Source organism: Cornus florida, unplaced genomic scaffold (assembly GCF_030987335.1).
Source record: "Cornus florida cultivar Cherokee Brave unplaced genomic scaffold, ASM3098733v1 CherokeeBrave_3.0.0_Hap2_Chr04, whole genome shotgun sequence".
Classification (NCBI taxonomy): domain Eukaryota; kingdom Viridiplantae; phylum Streptophyta; class Magnoliopsida; order Cornales; family Cornaceae; genus Cornus; species Cornus florida.
Window position 1 is genome coordinate 4786428 of NW_026775574.1, and position 18985 is coordinate 4805412.

At 35.9% G+C, this 18985-nt stretch overlaps 1 protein-coding gene and 1 long non-coding RNA gene across 3 annotated transcripts; both read left to right on the forward strand.

The window, feature by feature from the left end:
* The first annotated feature begins 5897 nt into the window (after positions 1 to 5897).
* LOC132302564 (uncharacterized) lies at positions 5898 to 16076 on the forward strand. Of its 2 annotated transcripts, none has more exons than XR_009480855.1 (4): positions 5898 to 6450; positions 6590 to 6748; positions 10400 to 14190; positions 14272 to 16076. It is a non-coding gene; the product is annotated as an uncharacterized LOC132302564 (long non-coding RNA). The 2 variants fall into 2 exon arrangements; XR_009480854.1 differs by having other exon boundaries at positions 6595 to 6748.
* A 374-nt stretch (positions 16077 to 16450) lies between these two features.
* LOC132304642 (putative F-box protein At1g47790) lies at positions 16451 to 18981 on the forward strand. Its single transcript, XM_059802386.1, has one exon. It carries the CDS (start codon positions 16451 to 16453, stop codon positions 17633 to 17635), a length of 1185 nt encoding a protein of 394 aa, XP_059658369.1. The 3' UTR covers positions 17636 to 18981.
* The last annotated feature ends 4 nt before the right edge of the window (positions 18982 to 18985 follow it).

Below are 18985 nucleotides of genomic sequence, written 5' to 3' on the forward strand. Positions count from 1 at the left end.
ATACCGTTGAGCCACTGACCTGTTAATGGGATTTAGAATTCATAATGGAATTCCTAATCTTTGGAACTAATGTTGCGTTTGGTGTGCAGGAATGGAATAAAATACAAATAAGAATGGAATGAGAATGGGAATAGAATGAGAATGGGAATAGAGAATGCAAGTAAAAATAAAATGAGAATGGGAATGGAATGGAATGACCATTCTCATTCTATTGTTTGGTTGTAAATATGAAATGTGTATGAATGGAATGATAATAACCATTCTAGTTTGGTTGGACCAATTTAAAAGTTAGAATGGAATAAATTTCAAATTAAATTATCTAAAATATCCCTCTTAGTAACAAATAAATTAAATTAACAAAATGACATTCTTCTATAATTTTTTAAAAATAAATGGCGGCAGTGGCAGTGGTGACGATGGTGGTGGAGGTGGAAAGCGGTAGTGGTGTAGGTGGTGGTGTTGGTCAAAGGCGGTGGTGGTGTTGGTGGAAAGCAGTGGCAGTAGTGTGGTGGTGGTGGTGAAAAGAGATAGTGGTGTAGGAGGGGATGATGGAAGCCAATAAAGATGACTGTGGTGGTTGCGAAAGGCAGTGGTGGTGGTGGTGGTAGTGATAGAAGATGGTGGTGGTGGTGGAAGGCGGTGATGGTGGTAGTAGAAGGTAGTGGATGTAGTGGTGGTGGAAGGCGGTGGCAGTGGTGGTGGCAGTGGCGATAGTGGAAGGCGATGGTGGTCGTGGTGGAAGGTGGTGGCGATGGTACTGGTGGTGGTGGAAAGCGGTGGCGATGTGGCGGTAGAAAGTAGTGGCGGTGGTAAAAGGTGGTAGTAGTGGAGAAAGGCGAGTAGCAATAGCAAAAGAAGCTGGCGGCGATGATGGTGGAAGGTGATGGCGGTGGTGAAAGGCGATGGTGGGGCCAGTGGTGGTTGTGGCAAAGAAATGTGGTATTGGTGGTTAAAGGCGGTGGTGAAGGTGAAAAACGGTAGGTGGTGGTGATGGTGGTGAAAGGTGGAGGTGGTTGTGGTAAAAAGTAGTGGTAGTTTTTGAACTTGGAACATGATGCTTTTTTTGGGAAGTTGATTTTTAAAAGATATTTACTTGAGAATGGAATTACCATTTCATAGTTTAGTTGTGGAATGAATTTTCATTCTCAATGGATTTTCATTCCAATGTAATGGTCATTTCCAATTTAAATTACATACCAAACAAGAAATCAAACGCAACGTAATTTTTTTTTTTAAATGGAATTAAATTTCATTGGAATTGAAATCCCAAATTATAATGTGCTCGAATCCCATGAAAATTTGTGAAATCTAATGGCATTTGTAAATTACTTTAGTTTTACATTTGTAACCTTACCCAATTGCCATTTTTTTTTTTTAATGTAACATAATATTGCAATTCTAATTAATAAGATTAAAATGATAAAAATAATATTCTTAGGTGCAAACAATTCTTTGAAAGGGATACGAACTAGAAAAGAAAAAAGAAAAGTATTACTTTATAGCTTCAGTTAAAAGATGCTGTTATTGTCATTTTATCAACTTGGTACCCTAAAATTTAAGTTCATTTTTTTCCAATTCTCTCAAGACTTGCAGAAGAAAGATTAACTTATGGTTCTAGCTAGGTATTTGTTTTGTAAACACAATCTAAGAAAAAAATTTAACAAGGTTCTTGTATTTTTATTAAAGATGAAGAGATATTAGTGTAATGATTCCTTTTTCTCTCTTGAATTTATATAATGAATATACACGTGTTATTCAGAATATATATATATATATTACATGTGTTATTCAGGAAAAAAAAAAAAAAAAAAAAAAAATTATACTACATGATATATATATATAAATGCAATCAGTCCTTCTCAGCATGCAACTATACTGGTCAAATAGGAACATGCATAGAAATGAAACCCCAGCGACCCCCGATCCTCCATTACCTGCCGTTAAACCACCTGTAACCACCCTTCCTCCCAGCCCACATCACAAGACCACAAAATCACGCATCCAACACTAAACCAGTTCTCAAGACACCTAATTTGACATCAAAATCTGATAATACTGCAACACCTTTAATCCATGGAAAACCCTCCACTCCCCTCAAACTTCCCGCACCACCCAAACCCCCACTACCTCATAAGAAAGCAGTTTGTAACAATCTTGATGATTATCTTTCTCCACGTCCACCTTCAGTTGCAGGAGCCACTAAGGAGAAGGTCAGGCTTGCTCTGCAAAAAGATAGGTTCTTGAACCCCTCAGGGTTGCAGGTCAACGACGTTGTTCTTCTCCCGGAAGGCATTGATGCGGCCGTTATTGATGCCTCGAATTTTACGCTCATTGAAGAGGTTGCAAAGCTCAGGGTTCTTTTGTAGGAGAATGAGATAGAAATTGCTAAACTACAAGGTATGTTGAAGGAACAGGACACTGGTCCGGCGACGGGGCAGCCATCGGCAGATGTGGTTCCTGGTTTCAAGACTGGTCAAACTGAGCATGTGATGACATCACCAAACCTTGACTGCTTTTCAATTTCAAATTTGGAAGAGAGGGAGACCGGAAAAGACAAACTGAAAAGTAACCTTGCCTCAGCCACCCCACATGCACCCCCTCACCATGCACTGCGCGTACACTCTGCCCCAACCATCATAGGGTCAACTCCAAGCGCAAGTCAAAACCCTGTTGAGACCACCCCACTAAATCCTAATTAACCAAGTCGGATTCCAACTATCCAAGGGCAATCAACCTCGTCACCCCAACTACACTCTACTATTATACACCAAATAAACATTATCCCAAACTAACAGTCTGAACAACCAAATCAGCCACCAATCACCCATGATCATGCCCACAGAATTGATGATCATTTTTCCACCTTGGTAATTCCTCAAATCAATGATCAATTCAACCGTAGTGAGAACAAGCAGCACCCAAGTTAGGCTGACATTGCTCAGTCCTCTACCACAAGTTGGGATCTTCAATACCATGAACCCTCATTCAATGATGACGCTGTGTTGGTGGAACCACCTACGATGCCATGAATGATGGAGTGCAGTACTGGCAAAGCTGTATCCTTGGCTCGTTCCAGAGAAGAATTCCATTTAAAACTGTCTCAGCAGCTGCAAGCAAGCTTTGGAAAAGCAGGGGACTCAGGCAAGTTGTTGCAAACACAAAAGGTACATTCTTTTTCTGTTTTGACTGCAAGGAGAGCTGCTTAAGAATTATTGCAGGAGGAGAATGGTTCTTGGCAGGTAAACCAGTAGCTCTTAGATTGTGGGATCATGAGAAACCAAATTCCACTTGCACACCAAACACAACGGCAATATGGATTAAATTGTTCAATGTGCCTTTTGAGTACTGGTCTTCAAAAGGTCTAAGCTATCTGGGAAGTGCAGTGGGAAAGCCACTATTTGCTGATGAGAACACCATAAATAGGAGTAGACTTGACTATGCCAAAATTTATGTTGAGATCTCTCCCAACTCACTATTACCATCCACATTCCAAGTTAAATTGGGGGACAGTTGGGAAACTATGAGAATTCAATACCCATGGATTCCTCAAAAGTGTCTCACTTGCTTAGCTTTTGGACAGAACAAAGATTCTTGTAGTGCTGGTCAGATGTCTAACTGCAACCCACATAAATCCAAAGACTCTAATGACTGGCAGTTAGTTACAAAGTGCAAGGGAAGAGCTGTTTGTAGACCAATTCCCAACCCATTCTCCACCATAAATCCACAGCGGCAGAAGGAAGTTGCATCCACATCAAACCTGTGTGAACCATTAGTCCCTCCCCCTACCCTGGTAAAGGCAGACATACCCACAACTACAATCAACCAATTACCGTCAATCACTATACCTATTGCTGGTCCACCTATTGGTTATAAAACCTCAAATACTTCTGCAGCCAATACAAAAGCAATTAACTTTGTTATTGATCTCACTCCCTCAAACTTAAAGACCGGTAGGAAAAAGGCTGTCACAACCTCTCCTATTTCAATCTCCAACCAATTTGATGCGCTGCCGGTGGAGAACTTGAATGAAGACAATGAGTACTCAGTGGAACTAGCATCTTCACCTGAGGAAGAAACTGTGTCTAGCACAAATGATCCAGCCTTTTCTCCTGCAGTTGAAAGGCTCCTTAAGCCAAGGAAACCCACTCATTCAAAGCACTCAAAAATTGAAAAAAGGGTAAGAGTAGCAAAAGGTTTGACCACCCTTAAGGGGTTTAGAGGTATGTGTTCACTCAAAACTTCATCCCAATGATTTGGGGAGCATGGAACATAAGAGGGCTCAACTCTCCCCTCAAACAAGAAGAGATTTGTCATCTCATTAAAGATAATGGTCTGAGTCTAATGGCAGTGTTTGAAACCAAGGTCAACAGTGGGAATGTTGTATCAATTCATAGGAGGATTGCTCCCAGCTGGCAGCTAAAGTGTAACTACTCATCTTCTGTGTTGGGAAGGGTGTGGATTATGTGGGATTCTCTTAAGTTGGATATTATGGCATCCAATGAATGCAACCAGGCTATCACTTGTTCTATATTTCTCAAGGACCTGAAAGTGAATTGTAGAGCTTCTTTCATCTATGCTGCTAACACTACAGTAGATAGAAGAGCATTATGGAGGAACCTGAACCACAATTCAACCTCAACTGAACCTTGAATACTACTTGGTGACTTCAATGTTCTCCTACATGCTAATGATTCCTTTGGGGGTGCTCTTAGGTGGACTACTGGTATGACTGGGTTCAAAGAGTTCCTGACTTTAAATGGCCTCAAGGACCTAAGGTACAATGGTATATTCCACACTTGGTCTAATGGAAGTTTTGGGTGTGCAAATATCTCTAGGAAATTAGACAGAGTTCTAATCAACCAACCTTAGATGGCTAAATTTACACAAGCAGAATGCCACTTCGTACCACATGGAATCTCAGACCACTCTCCTATGGTGGTCAAATTTGGTTCACTAGCCCCTAAAAGGAACCTCCCCTTCAGGTTTTTCAATTTCTGGGCATTGAATCCTAGCTTCTCAACAATTGTATCACAAGCTTGGCAAATGGAGGTGCATGGTTCAAGAATGTTTAGGTTGGTTTAGAAGTTGAGAGCTTTAAAACATTAACCACTTAAGCAGTTAAATAAAAAGGAGTTCAGTGCAATCACAAGGAGGGTAGCTGCTACTAAAGAGGACCTGTCCCTTTGCCAGAGAAACTTTGATTCTAACCCATCAGATGATGCACTCAGGCTCAGGGAAAAGGAGCTATCACAGAAATTCACTGAGCTTTTACTGGCTGAGGAGACGTTCTTCAAGCAAAAATCTCAAGTGCATTGGCTTAGGGAAGGAAACCAAAATACCACTTTCTTCATGAAACGCTTCAACTCCAAAGCCAACAGGAGGAAGGTACATTCAATTACTGATCCAAATGGAAATCAAATACAAGGTCAGGACCTTAAGAATGAGCTGCTCAACCATTTTCAAAGCATCCTTGGCCAATGCAGCTTCAATTATCCAGGTATGGCTTCATTTTCAACAGTTATCACAAAAATTATACCATCAAACCTGCTGTCTTCCCTAACAGTAATCCCCACTGACCAAGAGATACAGGCTTGTATTCTCTCATTCCATCCCTACAAGACACTACAACAAAAGTGGGTTTTTAAGACCAAGTATTTACGAGGATCTCTTATTTTGCCTCATAGAAGCTACTTTTTACGAGGCTTATAAGATGCTACTTGTAATTGTGACCTTTTAGGTTACACTTTCACAAGTGTTAATTAGAATCCTCGTAAATAATGTTTTTACGGGAGGTTAAAGATCCCTTTATTGTTTACATATATTAACAAGGGAATTTTCCCACTTTAACGGGAGAAAAATTTCTTTGTCTATAATAGAACTTTTAAGGCACACTTTTTGTCCCGTGAATAAGCAAAAATATTTGCCGCTTGCCATCTCCCAAAATTTCCCACTCCCACGCCACTCACACTCAACTAGAGCCACTTAGAATATATATATATAAATAAATAACTAAAAATAAATTCACTCTTTCTCATTTCCGGACGAAACCCCTCTCTCTCATGCCCAGGAAACCACCGCTCAAACATTCCAACCTACTTGGTTTCTCAATTTTTACTGATTTCTTTTGTCTCCACCAAAGCCCTAATTTCATTGCCCTAGTTCTTAATCTTTGAGGGTGCATTCATCAAACAAATCAAAGCCCTAGTTATTAATCTTTGAGAGTTCATTCATCAAACAAATCAAAGCCATAATCCTTAAACTTTGGTTGATTATTTCATTTCAGATTAAAGGTGCGAAAGAGGATTTCATTGCCCTAACTCTAGGCAAGTTTCAGATAAAAGGTGCGAAAGAGGATTTCATTGCCCTAATCCCATCCTTCGTTCCTGCAGCAGTATCCGATCGTTTCTCGCCACCGTCGACCTCTCGGGGGAGATAACCGTTCACTGTCGGGTAAGTACTATTATTTTTTGTCTACTCTCAGTTGTTCATCAGTTGCCAGTTAATTAATTTAGGACATGTTTATAATTTTCTGATGCGAATTGATCTACTTTGAGTGTTTATTGTTTGATTTGGAGAGTTTTGTGGTTAGTTAAGATTTATTAGGTATGTGGGTTTCTCCTGCCCGATGAGCTTCCCTGCAGATTCCGGCAGCCCATATTCATCTTTTTCGGCCGCGGTTGGCCAGAATTTCTTACAGTCCATCTCAATCTCTCTCTTCGTTCCTCTTCTCTCACTATTGTGATCTCGGGTATGTACCTAATTTGTTTTCAATTTTTAAATTTTCATTTTATTTTATTTATTTTATTTTATTTATTATTATTTTTTTAGTCATTTTATGTATATATCTCTGCCTCTTATTTAATCGAAAATGGAAAATGAAAAGTAGAGCATAATGAAATGAAATGAAATTAGGACTTGATTTTGGGACTTAGTTGTTGTATGAACTGTGATATGGAACGGAGGATGGGCATTATTGTGGATTTGTGGGCTGTGTCCCTGTTGATTTTGTTGATAGAGGAGTATGAGCTAGCTTTGGTTTTGTTGGGGCAGTTGTTGTGCTATTGCATGGAGAATAGGCAAAAATCTGAACTGGAGTTTATTGAGAATTGTTGTGATTAATTTGGGACTATGATTATATATATGTGTATTGCCTTGTGGTTTCAGATTTTGATAGTTAAACTTTAAACTATGATGCATGTATATAAGTTTTAAGTTTGAAATTGAAAAATGAACTGTAATGCATAATATTGAAATGTGATGATAAAATTCTTTCAAACTCTTTTCAATATGTGCATGTGTTGTTAGAAGTTGGAATTTGTGACAAACAAACTTGTTAAAATCTATGCAGAAGTGGCTCCAACGTTTGGTTGTTAGGTTTGGAGGGACTGTGGTTTGCATTCAACCCTCCCTCACAGGTGTCCCAATATGTGTAGAATGGGTTACCCATCTCTTTTCTTACTTTCCTATTTTTATATATGATATTTCTTAATAATTTTATGCAATTTTTTTTAATTTAATTTTTCTTGTACTTGTCAAAAAAAAAAATTCTGGTTTATTATTGTGTATAAAATTGTGTTGGCATATAAATACTTTTTAATTAATTCGATTATGTATATATTTTGATTAAATTTGTAGTTTTTACATAATTACATTGGATTGTTATTGTGTGTATTAATGGGTGCTTGTAATAAGACTAAATGGCTCAATTGATTTACTTTTAAAATTCAAGACTTGTGTTTCTTAAAGGACTTTTTATCTTGAAGTGTTTACTTTGCTGTGAGTATATTTGGTACAAATGTACAGATCAAACCTTTGGCATTATTTGTACAAAAGGGTTGCCTGCTTTGCACATGATCATTCACAGCACCGGCCTTTATATCGCACCAAGCAATGGCCCTTTTGTAGTGAACATTATTAATATATTTTCTTAATTCAGAGTCAACTGTTCATAAACTAGGAAAGGAAGTCTACAACATTAATTCTGAGCGAAAAAGTTTACAACATTGTATACTAATATTCTGGTTGCTGTTTTTATTATCTAGATGAGTTTAATTTATTTCAACAGATTATTTTCATAAAATTGAAATTTCACACCTAGATAAGTGTTTACATTGCTCCGCTCCCATACACTCTCTCCTGTCCCTTGTATTATCCAAAAAGTTTTTTACTCCATTTAAACAGATTCAGATTAATAGTCACAGAAAACACATTGCCATTATCGTATTGAAATTATTATCTAATCCACATCCTATCCAAAGAGTTGTGGCTTTTAGTTGGCCAATTGAAAAGATGAAATGGACTTTTACCCTAAGAAATCACACCTTCCAGAATTTGGGAGGATTAGATCTCTTTACTACTTGTTCAATGGGAGAAGGCATTCTATCCAAGGTTCAGCTAAATATAATGAATAATGATAATTCTAAGAGATGCTCAGAATGATTGATTAAGGTTGTCTTTTCCCATTCGGACATGCATTAATTTGAAATCTGGTAGCCAAAAGTATTGAAGATGTAAATATTTGCAAAATTAATGGTCATTTTAAATTCTTTTGCTATTATTTGAGACCAGAATATCCTGGTTGTCTCTCAGTACCTGTAGACTGCTTTAATTTGAGTTTTTGTTTCTTTTATTTTGAACTAAAATTGACTTTTGTGCAGCTTATATGTATGGATTTTTCAAGAACAAGCGCATTGTCCTTTATGACGCATTGATTCAGCAAGTGTGGATGCATATTGTATTTGAAAAAAATTATGCTCATTTCCCTATACTTTGTTCATTAAGCTTGAATTGCTGAACTACTTGTGCATATTCTACAAGTAAAGCATGTTTTTCACCTACTTTACCATCAACGCATTTATTTAATTTTGATGTGTGTTTGAGCCAAAAAAGGAAAATGAAAAACCATGTCTAAGGATCATCTCCCCCCTCCCCCCCTCTCTTACACACTCACACGCGCGCGCGCACACACACACAAAAAGAAAACCATTTTTTTGCATCTTGTCTTGAATTTATGTAGTGGTTGATTTGTATATTAAAATGACACAACTACTACTTCAACTGGCACTCCTGTTGTAGCATCAGTATTAAGTTTTTGTATCAGCCCTGTAGTGCAATGAACAAGCACAATTCTTCCCCTGTTAGTTTTTCCATAAACAAATGTAAATTGAAACCTTTGTTTGGCCATTATATATGTCTGATTTTTCTTCTTGCTTTGCTTCTGGAAGATGTAAGAGCCACATTTCTAAACAAGTTCTACAGCTTTTTAAGACTGGGACAAGTTTGGTGTCTTAAAACATGGAGTAACATCCTTTGAGTTCAAGAGTTTCTTGTAAATTTTTAGGTTAATTCCCCATTTTTGTTTTGTTTGGATTAGGACTGGTTGAGTTTTTTTTTTTTTTTTAAATGTATTATAAAGATATGTTCCTCTTCTTCTTTTCTATTTTTCTACTTCCATTAGCAATGCCATGTGCTTATTGAACATAATTTAACTTGTATATACGGTATACCTTGTTCGCTAGTCAGAAAATAACTTCTATGTATAATTAAACATGACAAAATGGCTTGGATATGTGGTTTCCATGTAGTTGATTTTGTTGGGAATATTTTGTTTAATGAGGTTTAGTTCTGATGACCATATAAATCTTAAAATGATTATATTTTAATGCTAATACGTGCTCAACATGATTATTTAAGTTGAATAATTTTGTTCAACTTTGCTTGCTAAATTTTGCAACAAGATTTCTCTTTTCTAATTTATTATATTGTAAACAATTTTAGGGGATGAAGTAATTTGAGTTTTTTGGTAACCTGCACTTGTCTTAAGCTAGTGTGAGGTAACCCAAAAAACTAAAGTATTCTTACTAGAGAGCACAGCTCCTGTAATGTTCCTTTGCTATGTAGCAGTAGCTTCATCATTTGATATTGAAGATCCCGGCAAATTAGGCATCTATATCTTCAGTTCTTGGGCAGTGCATGAATTTTGGGCATCATGGGAGTTGTTGGATGTTCTTTTATAGGAAATTAGATTGCATACACTGATGCTGTCATTTATTGGTTGAAATAGTGTTATACTTCACAATGCTATAGTTTGGGATCCTTACATATGTGATATTACGAATTGGTGCCTTAAGTGGTAATTCCTCAACTCCCCCCAACACCCCACCACCACCACAATGGGAGTGTGTGTGCAAGTTTTAATCTTAAACAGAATCCCCACCCAAAAAGGGAAAGAAAAAAAGCAAAAAAAAAAAAAAAAAAGAACGAATTCATATGTGAAGTCATGTGGATACAGATTTTTTAGGCCTTGCAGCCACGTTTCTTGAAGTGTCTTTTCTTTTCTTTTTTCCTTTTCTGTTTTCTCAATTATTCTTCTTTCAGTTGACAAAGTGATTTAATGCAGTGCAAAAATGAGGAGGAAGTAGTTACTGTTATTGCACATGAACTGGGTCATTGGAAGCTTAATCATACAATGTACTCTTTCATTGCTGTTCAGGTATGCTTTAATTATTCTCTTTGAATGTCCCATGATACCCTGCTAGTTATATATATCATCGTTACATATGTATGGGTACTGGTGTCAGATGTCATTAGTTTATAAGTTTTTTTTGTAATTGGAGCTAGTGTTTTTAAAGGCATTGGAAATTGTGAAGTCACGCCTGGTTTCTTGTCTTGAGAAGAGGGTCAATGAAAATTTGAGGCATGGCATCTTTTTTGTAATTGGAGCCAGTGTTTTTAAAGGCATTGGAAATTGTGAAGTCACGCCTGGTTTCTTGTCTTGAGAAGAGGGTCAATGAAAATTTGAGGCATGGCATCGTGACTCCATGAACATGGTTTCAAATTTGTGATTCATGAAGTTTTCTCCGAGACTAATTAAATTTAGTAAATATAAGATAAAAATGTTGGGAATGTGTTGGGTGGAGGAAAATTAATTATGTTGTCTAGTGTGGAGGATTTTGTTATCATTTTGCAATTATTATAAAATGTTTTTCTTTAATAATATATTGAATCAGAGAAAACTCTCGGAAGCCTTTTTTTTTCTTTTCTTTTTCTGGTAAGTAGAAAACTCTAACCATGTAATTACCTTAAAAATTCACCCTAACTAATATTCTAGAACTTAAATTTGATTACTAGAAGCTTTGAAATTTAACTAAAAAATCGAAAAAGAAAATATATCAAATAACTTTAACTAATTTATATATATTTTCATATTCAGTCACTTCTGATTGGAAGAAACTTATCCTCTAGTTTAATCCTTTCTTTACAATGAAAAAACTGTTTGGAATATTTTTAAGTTTTAACGACTTCAACTTTTACCCAAATTTGTTCTCCATGAATTGGAATTTCCTTGTCTTCCATTGACTAAATCATTATGAAATACTATTAAAATTTTCAACATAAAACAGTTTTGTAACTGATTCTTTAATGCAATATTAGTCAAGGAATCATTTACTTGATCCTAGGATTTGGAAAATATTGACTTGGATTAATTTTTAAGGACTTTTGATGAATCTGGTGATCAATTTTAATGACTCTGACTTGAATAATCTTCGCGGTATTCTTGTTGGTCAACTTTGTTTATAAAATATGCTAGAGATAATAGGATGTCTAGTTTTGAAAAAATGACATGAAAAACCAATCTATAAGAAGTCATTGACATAAAAGTTAGTAATACCCAGTTGAGAAAAGTAACTAAATAGAGATATAAAATGCATATTTCTCTTCTACTGTTCACAAACCATATTTAACAACCTACTTTAAACATAAGTCTTAAATAAGTACTTAACAAGACTTGCTTTTCTTGTATGTCGTTAATATTACAAGTCGTAAAAAATTAATTTTCTTGTAGTGTAATAGTACTTTTTCAGTCATTATATTATTACATACTAACGGTGGAGTGCATGCATGTTTGGAATTTAGGATAAATGTATTTTGTGTGTGTGTAGAGAGAGAGCATTTTTTTAGATAAGATTAGTAGATGTGGTAACCAGCTTCAAAACTTTTCATTCAAATTTTTCAGTTTTTGTTTCGAGAAGTAGAGAGAGAGATTCTATCTTGAATATGTAATGCGATGGTTGAACATCACGCAATGTTCTTCTAACTTTTACTACAAATTGAAGACAAACAAACATTTAAAATTACTAGAACACTTTTATATAAAATCTTGTAAAGGGAAATTAAAAATAAAAATTAACTTACCACCTACGGCGATCATGTTAGATGACATTTCTTCTGCTGAATCTAAAATAAAGGAATTAATAAAAAAAACATGGTTTATAACTAAATGACGTACGAGTAAATAATTCCAAATATTTAATTCCTCAAGGTGTAAAACTACTGCTACATACAACTCTTAAATCTTAAAAAAAAAAATATTTTGTTTCTTCCAATCAGAAGTGACTGAATATGAAAATATATATAAATTAGTTAAAGTTATTTGATATATTGCCTTTGAATGGATGGTTTAGCTTTTGAATATTTTGTTTGTAGCAATTACAAATTTTGTTTTGGTTGTAATTTCTTTGATATTGGTCTTCCCCGTCTGGGGCTCACTATAAATCCTTCAACCTTATATACAAGCTTATCTTAAAAAAAAAAAAAAAAAAAAACTGGTCAAACATCTTTCTACTGCCCAAATTAGTGTCCACAGAGATCAACAATATATGCAGGAATTTTTGAATTTTCTTTAGGCTGGTTCCGTTTCTTCCTGGAGTCATCTTGTTTGGATTTCAATATCAAGTCCTCGCCATAAGTTCGTACTATGGTTAGGCCATCTCCAGCGGGCTAGCTTAAGCCCATTTCCAGCGAGCCAAATGGACTATTCCTTCTCCAGCGGGCTAGCTAAAGTGAATGGGCCAGTAGCGATCGGGGGCCGACTCGCGATATTAAGCGAGCCGGCTCGCGATCGCTGCCCATTTTTTTTTTTGTTTTTTCTACTTTAAAAACGGCGTCGTATTGGCTGCCTATTTTGTCTCATCTGCATAATGGTGGAACACATAATTATTTTTTTAAAAAAAAAAAAAAAAAAGCTAAAAATAGGTTCTTTTGAGCTTTTTTTAGGAAAAAAAAAAATTAAAACAAAATTCATTAAATAAAAATATATATTATTTAGGCATTGTTTGTCCAAAAAAAAAAAAATTTTGGCCCAAAAATAAATTAAAAAACCTATATTTTTTTTTTTTTTGTTTTTTCCCTTAAAATTTGTTTTTTTTTTTTTTTTGAAAATTTTTTTGCTTTAAATTTTAAATGTAAGGCCAAATAGTGTATTTGGCCATTAAGGCACTATTTCTACAGTACCAAATAGTGCCTTAACGGCTATAATTTTAAAAAAAAAATTTTAAAAATTCAAATTTTACCCTTTTTTTTTTGTTTTTTCCCTTAAAATTTGATTTTTTATTAATTTTTTTGCTTTAAATTTTAAACGTGTAGGCCAAATAGTGTATGTGGCCGTTAAGGCACTGTTTCTACAGTACCAAATAGTGCCTTAACGGCTATAATTTTAAAAAAAAGTTTAAAAATTCAAATTTTTTAACTTTATTCAAAAAAAATAAATAAATTAAAATTTTTAAAATCTCTAGAAATACCCCAATTCCTACCATCACTCATCACATCTCTATTATCTACCATTCAACTTATTTCTTCTTCTATTTTCTCAATCTTAGCTATTATTTTCAAAGTCATTTCGATTCCATGGATCCTCGACATCCATATCATTACAACACCTAATTCAATCCATCAAACGATGAGTTTTTGCCATTTCCTGAAGAGAATATCAATTATTATGAAGGAGATTCTCAATTTCCTTCTCGTCAACCATCCCAACCTTCTTATCAACCATCCCAAACTTCTCATCAATATTGTGGTACTAGTGTTCCACAATCAAGTAACTCAAAACCCCCGTCAAAACAACCAGCTACTCGACATAATAATTGGACCAAGGCTGAAGATGAAGCTTTATGCTGGGCGTGGTTGTCCATTACCTCTGATGCGATTACGGGGGCAGACCAAAGTAAGCAGAAGTTATGGGAGCGAATTCTGGAACAATATAAACAACATATTGGTGTTCCAACTGAGCGAAATGATGAAGGTTTGATGAATCGTTGGTCAGTGATACAACAAAAAATCAGCAAATTTTCCAGCTGCATGACTACCATAGAAATGAATCGTCCCAGCGGCTTCAGCAGTGATGATATGGTGAGTTATTTATTGTTTAAATATAACTCGTAAATATTTTAAATAGTCAGCTTTTAATTTTTTGTTATTTTTTTTGTGTAGATGATAGCAGCTAAAGACCTGTTTTGTAGCCAAACAGGTGGTGAATTTAAGTTAGAAAGTTAATGGGAGATCTTGAAGCATAACAATAAATGGAATTAACATTGTGCCGAACAAGTAGGAAAAGGAAAAAAGAAAAAAGAGACGAAGAAGAGGAGTGGATTTGACTTTGACATTAATGAGTCTGTTGGGCACTCATTACCATCTACTCCGTCAAGTCATGAAGCCACGACAGATGGAGCTTCAACTGAAGAATCACCACACGTAGGGGAAAATGATTCACCCTGTGTGGAAGAATATCAACTACAAAGACCAGCAAGAAGAAAAGCGGCGAAGCAGCGTCGAGCAAAAATTAATTCAGCGAATGAATTGCAAATTTCATTCGTTTCGAAATTTAATAATATCACCACCCGTTTTGAGAGTCTTCAGGAAAAAATGCAAGATGCCTAAGTGGCACGAGAGGTAAGAAAAATGGAAAAAGAGAAGACAAGGCAGCTAGAGATTAAAGAGAAACAGGGACTTGAAGAGAAGGAGCTTAAGTTAACAAATCCAAATTCGGCACCAACAGAAGCAGAAAAAGCTTGGATTATTGCACGACAAAATGAGATATTGGAAAAGCTTGGAAAAGCTTGAATTCACAGTCCGCCCCAAAGTTCCCATAGGATTTTGTAATCCTTGGTCTATTTATTTTCTTATTTCAATTTAGGATATTGTATTATTTAAGTTATTTTTAATTATTTTGTTTTTTTTTTTTTTTTTAATCCATAATGGATAATGTATTGTTTTAAGTTTTAATATCAATCGTAGTTTTTTTAATAATTTACAAAAATATTGTTTGATTGAAAAATATTGCCGTTGAGAAAATATTGCCTTTTAGGAAAAGTTTAAAAAAAAAATTTTAATTTTAATTTTTTATTATTATTTTTTTTAAGAGCGAAAATTCGGAGAGTTTGATGAAGTGAATGTTTTTGAACTTAAAACTGCTAATGTGGCTCTTAAAAAAGTTGATGTGGCGTTTTTAAAGAGGCAAAATTCGAAGAGGCCGGTGCAGATGGCCTTAGCAAATAAAAAATAGGCTCTTTACCTTTCACAGAAGCGCATTGTTAAAGAGTCATTTCCCGTATCATTGTACCTTATATTGTTCCTCAAACGAGACTCTGAACCACTTGTTCTTCTCGTGTGAATTCATTTTCCCAATTTGGAACTACACACAGAGTATTTGTGGATTTCACATCAACCCTTCTTCATCGAATGCCCCATTTATCTGGGCAGCTCACCATTGGCAATCAAGTTCCATTTCGAACTCTATAAGCAAATTGGCCATCTCAGCTGCCGTCTACCATATCTGGATGGAAAATAAATTGTCTGATCTTTAGGGGCTCTCTCAAAACTCAACACATGCTTCAATTTGAGATTCGCAAGGCCATCAGAGAATGATTGCTATCTTCCTCCTTCAAAAATGGTCTAGCCGCTCAGCGTGCCCGTCGCGCTTAGGATCTACAGCCATCTTGCATCAGGGCCTTCACCGCGTCCGCCGGCTAACCAGTCTCAGAGCAAATTCATCCATTTACAGGAATGAGGACGTTCCATCAACAACACCGGATTGGCTCTTCAGAAGAGTTGGGGCTTTCGGATCTAATGCCATATGTATTGGTTCTTGAAATAAAAATTGGGCTTTCAGCCAATCTTTTGTTCATGTTAGGCATTTTAGCCCACTCCACTCATTAAGACCCCTATAAATATCGTCTTATATATATATATTGTTTAACCATTCGAACAAACGAAAAAATAAATAAAATAAAAAAATTCGATTCCAACTCACTATTTTTGGAGCCATTAATCGGTGTTTTGGAAAAGATTTGGGAGGCGAGTTATAGCTTGAGTTTTTTATTATTATTTTATAATTAATCGATTTATTACTTGAGTTTTTTTGTTATTACTTTATAATTAATCGATTTATTAAAAATGAAACCAAAAACAAAACATCCTAAGCATACCCAATCAAGGCCTAACAAAGCAGAGAAACCACTCAAAAAGGAAGGTGAATTCCTATGGAATCTAGAACAAGGAATAGATAAACCCTACTTGAGTTGGTTCCGTTTAAACCCCATTGCCTATATATATTTCCCTTAACCCTACTGCCTATATATAGGTGTGAGTTGCTTGAAGAATCAGAATTATGATGGAAAACGCACAGCCACGCATGAAGAAGAGAAAGGTAAATAAAGGGGTGTTTGGGGTTTCAGTTCCACGAGAGATAATCTGGGAGATACTGAAAGAACTTCCTGTGAAAACCTTACTGAGACTCGGGTGTGTTTCCAGGCAGTGGCGCTCCATAATTGACGACGATCCACTCTTCGTTGAGTCGCACCATAATCGGTCCATCACTCGGCCCGACGGCATCAACCTTCTGTTCCTGACAAAAAGAGATTGGAATTGGCAACTCTACTCCCCAGATCCAAAAGGCGGCCCAGCCCTTCACCTTCTATCTGTTCCCATCAATCTAGACGGGGAATTTCCTTTGTATTCCGTCAACGGCTTGATCTGTTTTGGGAACTGCATATGGAACCCTAGCACCAAACAACGCATAGCAGTTCCAGGCGCTAGGATAAGGAGTCCAACTATTGAGATGCGAGGAGAAAATCTATTGATGGTAAAATCCTTGTACCTTCTAGGGTTTGATCCTTCCAGTGGAAAACACAAAGTACTCAACATTAACCAAATTACATCTCAAGACGAAGGTGATGAGGAGGCCCAAACTCAGTTCAAGGTTTTGACTCTCAGTCGCGGCGGCGCCTCCACCACATGGAGAGAATGGAGAGATATTGATGTTGATAGTGATACTGATGATTCTACTGTTGCATTCATGGCGGCAAATAGCTACTATTCACCTGGATCCGGCCCCCCTAAAACAGCCTGTTGTATCAATGGTATTATATATTGCCTAGGATATACGTTCCCCCTAAAACAGCATGTGATACTGGCTTTCGAAGTTGGACCTGAGAGTTTCAAAATTATGCCACTTCCCAAAGGAGCCAAATCAATTTCTTTTTTTACAGTCGAAGTAGGAGGAGGACGTCTGGCTTTGATAAATCATGAGGTGACCAAAATTTGGATACTAGAAGACTATGACAAGCAACTCTGGAACATGCATACACTCGAAGTCAATGGCAAAAGAAAAAGAAGTCCAATACCAATTGGTAGTACTGGTGGTGGTGATCTTTTATTTCATGATTTCAAATCAATGTTTTTCTATTATGATATTGAAAGTAAAAGAATGAGGAGGAAGGACTACTCCGACCTAAAATTACAAGGAAATATGGCATCAGGGTCCGTCTTCATCAAGCATGTGGAAACCTTATTTTGATTGATCACTGCAACACCTTTTATCCATAATAGGTTTTTATTTTGGTTTTATAGTAATTCTTTTTTTGAAGTTTTGGAACATCCAAGAAATTTATTTGCAACATCAATTTTCCTGATGGATTTATTTATTTTTGTTGGTACAAGTCTTTAATATAAGTGATTCATTTTGGCTTTTAGATCTCTATTAATTGCTCTAGAAGGCAATTCAAAATTGATCCCATCCATTATAGAACATGTGGATTTTTGTATAGATGTATATATCAATGCCTAGATATAACATCATTATGTGGACTTTTGTATGGCTCAAAAAAAAAAAATAAAGGAACTATGTAAATTTTATTTTTCTCAACTTAAAAAAGGCGATTCGGTACCTATTTTAATTATTGCTCCCCCTGCAACAATACTATTTGTACGTATTCTGATAAAATTCACAAAAATCAGTTTGTTTTATCAATGATACTGTGTATTGTCTAGGTACGATTGGCAACTCAAACCAATCTGTCCGAGAGAATTAGATTTTGGTTTCAACTGTCAAGGATGCTTGCAATTGTAATTCGTGACATTTCTTCTGCTGAATCTAAAATAAAGGAATTAATAAAAAAAACATGGTTTATAACTAAATGACGTACGAGTAAATAATTCCAAATATTTAGTTCCTCAAGGTGTAAAACTACTGCTACATACAACTCTTAAATCTTAAAAAAAAAAATATTTTGTTTCTTCCAATCAGAAGTGACTGAATATGAAAATATATATAAATTAGTTAAAGTTATTTGATATATTGCCTTTGAATGGATGGTTTAGCTTTTGAATATTTTGTTTGTAGCAATTACAAATTTTGTTTTGGTTGTAATTTCTTTGATATTGGTCTTCCCCGTCTGGGGCTCACTATAAATCCTTCAACCTTATATACAAGCTTATCTTTTAAAAAAAAAAAAAAAACTGGTCAAACATCTTTCTACTGCCCAAATTAGTGTCCACAGAGATCAACAATATATGCATGAATTTTTGAATTTTCTTTAGGCTGGTTCCGTTTCTTCCTGGAGTCATCTTGTTTGGATTTCAATATCAAGTCCTCGCCATAAGTTCGTACTATGGTTAGGCCATCTCCAGCGGGCTAGCTTAAGCCCATTTCCAGCGAGCCAAATGGACTATTCCTTCTCCAGCGGGCTAGCTAAAGTGAATGGGCCAGTAGCGATCGGGGGCCGACTCGCGATATTAAGCGAGCCGGCTCGCGATCGCTGCCCATTTTTTTTTTTGTTTTTTCGGCTTTAAAAACGGCGTCGTATTGGCTGCCTATTTTGTCTCATCTGCATAATGGTGGAACACATAATTATTTTAAAAAAAAAAA